Below are 7,500 nucleotides of genomic sequence, written 5' to 3'. Positions count from 1 at the left end.
CATACAGCAGGTATCAGGCAGGGCAATTTAAGCAATGATTGGTTTTATAAGATCACCGTAAAAATGAATAAAACATGATACCTGCTGTTGTATGACACATTCCTCCGGGCGTACAAACGTCGGAACTAGAGTTTTCGGTTAACAGTAATGTAGTGAAGCAAAGCTTATTGCTATTAATCTCTCGATCTTTTTTTTCTTCCCTTGTACGCGAGAAGCAATGGCGGCAGATAATGCATGGGTTTACAGAGCACTCTTTGTGAGCACAAATGCGGTCATTGCATCTGTGTCTACACAACTACCCAGGTTACGTGAATGACCAACTCGCAAGCACGTTTGTGGTCGTTATGAATGACCTTAGACTCGAAAAAATGTTCCATAGCTTTCGCGCACTCGCTTACTAGACGGTCTATTTCGCTTTCGTGCACCGTTGCGTCTGAAGTAGATATATCGAGCCTGCCTAGCATCAAGCAGGAAACCTTGAGAGCGCACATTCTAAAAAACATATATAATCTGCAGATAAATTTCTGCGCTAATGTGCCCTATATTATGCATGCAGCATCATTACTGCTGAAAATCACAGTAAAATTACTGTTTCGGCTGTTCATCATCGCTATCCAGTATACAGCCGATACTGGGCTAAAGTCTTTTCCAATACTTTCTGTTAACTCAATCTGAGCAGACTGTGACCACTTAATTCCCGCCAACTTCCTAATCTCCTGCAGACCTCTGATTAGCTTGCCCGTAACGGCAATCGATTTTTTTTTTCGGTCATATTACCCGCCCTGCACTCGTCTATTTCTCATTCTTGATCTTGACTAGCTCATTAATAACCCACATCGTTATCATGGTAGGCCGACGAAAGCTCAGCAGAATTTGATGCATGTGTGGAGCTTCAAGCACAGAAGGCATTGAAAGTTGTTGTTCCGGTGTAATCGGTTTAATTTCCAGGAAAACTTTTTATGCCATTTGCTTGGCAATGTTGTCCATTTCGGTATCAAATGACAAATGCACAAGGAGTTGTTAATTTTTGGACCCACATGAGAAGTTCTTTGCTTCTCACTATTGTCAAGAGCTGTCTTTTTTTTTTTTTTTTTCACGATCGCTCGCGCATCACATCGTGCTTTTTTTTTTTCTTATTGAACCAACATTTTGGTTCGTGGCTCCTTTTCCCAAGCATTTCACCCCAGAAGAGCCGAGCATCAGGCCGGGGTTAATATTGTACCCATTGGAAACCGGTGGGTACCCGGCGGCACTGGGGATCGAACCCCGTACCTCCCGAATGTGAGGCGGATGCTCTACCACAAGGCCGCCGCTTCGGTAATATATTTCACCATGTGGTTGCATGATCTCGTATGTATTTTATTTCTTAATGCACAATACTTAGGTCTCCTCGTTGTAGAGTGAAAACACTCAGCCTCAAGGTGTAAATAAGATGACGTCAATTCTGTTAGGATGGCTCGTGATGCGTCACTTCTGGCCTTGTTCACAGGAAATTTCAAAAGTCGGTCTTCATGCAAGCCCACACATTCTCAATTCAGGTGCAAGATCTCGCAAATTCTCGCAAAAGATTCTCGCAAACTTAAGTTTAAAAGAGGGTAGGTATACATCCCGGTCACCAGAAATTTGGAAAGTTCCTTTTCTACGCACAACCTTTAGCCGTCAAATGTTGGAATTTTCACTTCCATCGTTACTTAATTAGCTCCACACTCGCAATATAAATGTAGAAAATGTTAGTATGTCAACGCTGAAGACTTTTTTTGCATCATAAGAGAGATGGTACCTTCGTTAAGAATTCTATAATGATAACGATTTATTTTTCCTTTTTTTGTCCATACTGCATATATGTATTATGTTTATTACACTAATCAAGCAACTTTTTAAAATATAGCTTCCTTATTTTATTATGTTTACTTCAGTTCATGCAATGTCCTTGCACATATATTTTTTCTATAAAAGGTTGTCCTGCAGATAATGCACTGCTTATGTAAACATTTGCGACCGCTGTATGCCTTGTACACAGGGGCTTGAACCTCGTCAAGTGAAGTGTTTTTCACTTTTGTTCGAGCCCCTGCCTCTTTGACGGAAATACATAAACTCAAAAAAAAAAACTGAATGGTTTTTGTGTGTGGGCAGTGTGATGGCTGCTACAAAGAGCGCACATACGCCCTTGGTTTCAAGCATGACAGATACCTCATAGGCCTTGTGTACGAGGCCTTCGGCACAACAGGCAGCCCAATGCAGGAACACGAGTGCAGCGAATATTTTTAAAACCAAACAAATTTGTCAAACGAACATCGCTCTTTTTATTGCCTTCTCTACCAAACCATCTACGCGTCTTCAGTCGTGTTATAACGTGCCTTTTTATATACTTTCGACTGGTAGCGAGATACCCATGAACTTTCTACGCAAGTCCACGCGTGCGATAAAACGACCGCCTCTTTGTTCACAGCTATTCCTCTCGTATTCGTATTCCATAAGTTTCCCGCCCAGGGAGTGAATTGACGGCAGCACAAAACTGAAATTTCGTTGATTGAACACTTCCAGTTGATATCTGTTGTGAACAGCGAAGCCGCCCTACTGTTCTAACCATTTGTGGTAGGGCTCTATCATGTTAGTTAGGGCACACCGGTTCAGCTCGCGCAATGAACGGTTCTTCAGAACAATACCGATCGACACTCCTCTTAGCTTCTCTCTTATTTATGGCATTGTAAGGTTTCGGCAGCTTCAGCCTAGACCTCACGACCTCACTAGATTGTCTCCTTGAGCGAATATGGCCCTTCAAGAAAGTTTAAAGCTTGCCTTTTACTGACTGACAAGATGACACGTGAACACTTTTCTCATCGTGCAGTGTTGTTCCGCGCGTGCTTTCCTTGCCTCACTTCATCTGCAATTGGAGACTTCCCATTAATACCACGCGCCAACAAAGCGCAGTTTTCCAGAAGCCAGGACACCACTTAAAGCCTGTGAGCAGGAATTAGTAAAGATAACCCTCCGCTAAGAAATTACAAATATTCATGGAAATCATAAGTGCACGTATTGTTGATTTGTGGTTTTTTCTAACAGCCGAACAATTCCCAAGAAGTGTCTATTTATTTCCCCGTTTACTTCTGAGAGTCCGAATTCCCGGGCATTTTTCATGTTTAACGGTCAAAACGAAGCGTTCTTTATGAGCTGCGCTTGGTGATTGTACGGATATGGATAAACAAAATATACGGCCATCTGTTCGGTTCCCATGTGTGTTCGATGGCGTACACAAGCACTTCATATGCTTTATGTGGTATCTTTGCGATTGACGTGGCAACCCTCGATAATTATGCAACTGCCATATGAAACTTTTCAAAGAGCAGGATGACTCACGAGTAATAGGAAACTCAAATGTTCTGGAAACTCTCACCTTCTCAGAACGTCATATCTCCCACCGCAGTAAAGCAGTGTTTAAGGCACTGGAGTGCTGCACGAAAGAATGCGAGAATGAATTTCGACCATGGAGGCCACTTTACGACGGAGGCGAAAAGCAAGGCGGCCATGTCTTAAGTGATGTCAGTGCACGTTAAAGCATCACGCGTGGTTTATATTTCCGGAACCCTCCACTACGGCGTCTCTTATAGCCTGAGTCGCTTAGGGACGTTAAACCTCACAAACCACTCATATATCCCTTCCCTTCCCTTCCCTTAAAGAAGAAAACATACTGAAGAGTTCAACAAAGAATAATATATGTTTATTCCTTATGTCCATGTTTTCCGTACATAAAGAAAGGGAAAGAACAAATAAAGAAAAAGTAGAAATATTTATGTACAGTTTGCTAGCCCACAACTCTATAAAAGGGACTGAGAAACAACAAAACAAAAATTGAGAGTGCACAGAATGGATCTCAGAGGTGTCAGAAGCTTGTCCGCTGAGTGTACCACAGCAACAGTCCAGTTAGCTTCGATTATCTATAAGATGAAAGGCCGTTGTGACGTAGTGACAGGTCGGCTGTACGGAAAACCTACTGCAGTCTGCAGTATCAGAAGAAGTAGGCCGAAGCAAAGACCGCGGTCTAGAAGAGGTCACAAGTGGATTCGTGTCACCAGCCGTCACTCATAAGCACACCACATTTATTCGCATACGTGTTTTAGCCGTAGAATCCGTGCCCGTAGCCATAGCCCCCGTAACCATCATAGCCACGGCCATAGCCTCCGTAACCTCCGTAGCCACCGTAGCCACCGTAACCGCCATACCCGCGCCCGTAGCCACCGTAGCCTCCATAGCCTCCATAACCACCGTATCCACCGTAGCCGTAGTGCGCCCTCTGGTTATCGTAATGATGAGTGATGGCGTGGCTGTAGCCTCCATAACCGCGGCCGTAGCCATAGCCACCATAGCCTGAGTTGACCGTGGCCAATGCAGCCAGTAGGACGAGGGCACACACCTGAGAAATGAAAATGGGTTACTTAGTACACTTTGAGAATGACGTCGTCATAAATACCAGAACTAGATGAGCATAGTCTTATGGATTCTACCCCCAAAAAAAAAAAAAAAACTCGGTCGCTATCTCAGACACGATCAATGCAGATATTTTTTGTGCATCTGTGATAGGAAGGGTCAGCCCTTTGGCTTGAATAATTCGCTCCACGTGGAAGCGTCGCCAGTGCTTGAAGTGCGCGATATTATCTGTCTATAAAAACTTGTTATCGTAAAAAGATCATTTCGCTCACTTAGCTCCCCTCTGAGTCACATATTCAAGCTATGAATAATCAACGCACCCTCTAAAGCCCTTCATCCTTACTCGGCACAGCGAAAGGCGTTATCCAATAACAGGTTAATCTTCAAGCGATATCTATAATGCACAGGATGAGTTACTGCATGCTTGCCCAACAAAAGGTAAAAATCCACAGACGCATCAGTACGCTAGCAGAATGGCACGGCACGTCCTGTTCAGACCTGAAAGCCCAAAATATTAGGACAGACTATATATAACCGGCTGATAAAGGTCTCTCTTTGGTAAAGAGCATCGCTTCAAAGTAATTGACAAATTCCCAACGCCAATCGTGATCATTTACGCCTCTTATTGCACCCGACTGTTTGTGGCTATTATAGCTGCATTTTCAGAATCTAAATCCTTGGATTCACAAAGGGAAATGCGCATTCCATATGTAATGCTAGGTTTCGATGGATGGTAATCGGATATTAATAGATACCGGTTCCAAACGCACATACTCACAATGGTCTTCATGGCGAACTGCTGGAGAGCTGGAGAAAGCAAAATGCACTGTTAGGTGAAGCCGGCAAGTGAACTTATATACCGTCTAACCCTAGCGACAGACTCTACCGACGAGTAACAGGTTGCAGAGAGGGAAAGCGTAATCGCGGCACTTACCAGTTTATGGACACTCGAAAAGGTCAAAACGTTTTCCGAAAGCTGAACGGAATGGTTCGCTTTGTACACAGGGGGACACAACAGAAACGAAAAGAAAGGTAAATGAAACGCTAGAGAATAGAGCGGCAGTTTCTTGTTCGCGCAGGTGAGCATTCGTCAGCTGCACTGGGGGAAACCAAGTAACGGGGTTCAGTCCCCGCGGCCCGTCAGTAATTCAGGCCTATGATCCTGTCTCGAGAAAGCTACGAAAAACGTGTGTCTACTGCATCACCGCGAAATGTTATTTAGCCATATCAACTGCATCGCCGCCAGCAACTTAACAAATTACCTTTATTACCTAAAATGGAGGGGAATAAAAACAGGTTTTTGTTTTGTTTGTGGGGTTTAAAGTCCCAAAGCGACACAGGCTATGAGAGACGCCGTAGTGGAGGACTCCGGAAATTTCGACCACCTGGGGTTCTTTAACATCGCACAGCGCACGGGCGCCTTTCTTTCCGCCTCCATCGAAAAGCAGCCGCCGAGGCCGGGATTCGATCCCGCATCCTTGGGAACAGTAGTCGAGCGCCGTAACTACTTCGCCCCCCCGGCGGGGCAGAGGGATGGGTTTCGAACAGGCTAAACACACTGGAAGGAGGCTGACATAATTTATATTAGAGTTGCTAATGCGATTAGCCACTGTACTAACAGTAGCAGTAAGGCACAGTGGAGCCACTTGGGAATCGTACAATTGGCTCTTAGGTGTTAGGTAAACATCAATGTTTCTTCAGAAATACCGAAGACACTGGAATCGAGCAGGTAGACAGGGTATTATCGACGGTATTCCACCTGATGCCAGGCTCCCTAAAAATGAAGGATTTATCTGAGTCGGATACAAAAGGCGTCGGGCCGCTCATTTCGAAGTAATGATTTGTTTCCTACGCTCACTTCAAAAATAGTAAGCAAATGATGTATGCGGTTACATGACGCACGTTACTATTCGTCTCGGCCTATAGCGGTCGCAAAGAGGTTATTCGCTGAATGATAATGGTACGAAGCAAAGTTTATAGCTATAAGTTATTCAAATTTTTTGTGTCCTTGTGTGCGACAAGCAATCGCGGGAGATAATGCGTGGGTTTATAGACCAGCCTTTGTGAGCATGAATGCTGTCACTGCATCTGTATCTGCACAACTGGCAAGGTGGCACGAATTATTAACTCGGAAGAACGTTAGTGGCCGTAATGAATGACCTAGTACTCGAAATAATAATCTGTAGTCATCGCGCTCTCGCTTAATAGACGGTCTATTTAACGTCCGTGCACCTTTGCGTCACAAGCAGATATATTGCGCCCGCCCACATCAGGCGGGAAAACTTGAAAGCGCATATTTAAAAAAAAAAACATATACATTCTGTAGGTAAATTTATGTGTCACTGTGCCCTATATCATGCATGCCGTGCCATTACTGCTAAAACGACAGTAAAAATGCTTTCTTGGTGGTTCATCATCGTTATGTAATATACACCCAATGCAGGGCAAATGTCTTTCGCAATTCTTTCCGTTAAACCAATTGGTGCAAACTCTAACAACCTGATTCCTGCAAAGTTCTTGATCTCATCCACCCACCTAAACTTCTGCCGTCCCTTTTACACTTGCCCCCTAATAACAGTCGGTTATTTTGTCGCACATTACGAGCACTGTACATACCCATTTCTTCATCTTCATCTTGACTAGTATATTAATAAAGCATATCATTACAGCTCAACAAAGCTCCGTTAAAATTGATGCGTGTGTGTAGGCATTCACGCGAGAAGAGCATCATGCATCGCTGTTTCTGTGTAGACGGCTTCGTTTACAGCAAAACTCTTGATCCCACCTATTCGACAACGATTTCCCTTTCCGCATCCAATTCACAGGGAGCTGTTATTTTTCGGACTCATGTGACAAGTTCTTTGCTTTTCACCACTGTCAGGCGTTGTTCTTTTGTGTTCTCTTGTGCATCACAACCTGCTGCACTGATGTTTCATAACATTGTTGCATCCTTTAGGTTGTATTTTATTTTTTAACGCACAATACTAAGTAATACAGGTAGTCTCAATGTGGAACTCAGCTGACTTCTGTTAGGATGGCTCGCGGCCCGTCACTTCTGGCCTTGTTCACATGAAA

General features: G+C 44.0%; 1 protein-coding gene across 1 annotated transcript; it reads right to left on the bottom strand.

Annotated features, from left to right (window-relative positions):
* Positions 1 to 4,114: 4,114 nt before the first annotated feature.
* Positions 4,115 to 5,215, bottom strand: LOC146173150 (uncharacterized). Its single transcript, XM_084584580.1, has 2 exons — positions 5,204 to 5,215; positions 4,115 to 4,411 (listed from the first exon to the last, which is right to left on the bottom strand). Exons 1-2 carry the CDS (start codon positions 5,213 to 5,215, stop codon positions 4,115 to 4,117), a joined length of 309 nt encoding a protein of 102 aa, XP_084440706.1.
* Between the last annotated feature and the right edge of the window lie 2,285 nt (positions 5,216 to 7,500).

This window comes from Amblyomma maculatum, chromosome 11, assembly GCF_055883805.1.
Source record: "Amblyomma maculatum isolate TAMU_Amacu chromosome 11, ASM5588380v1, whole genome shotgun sequence".
In the NCBI taxonomy this organism is placed as follows: domain Eukaryota; kingdom Metazoa; phylum Arthropoda; class Arachnida; order Ixodida; family Ixodidae; genus Amblyomma; species Amblyomma maculatum.
This window is presented reverse-complemented; position numbering and strand designations above follow the sequence as displayed.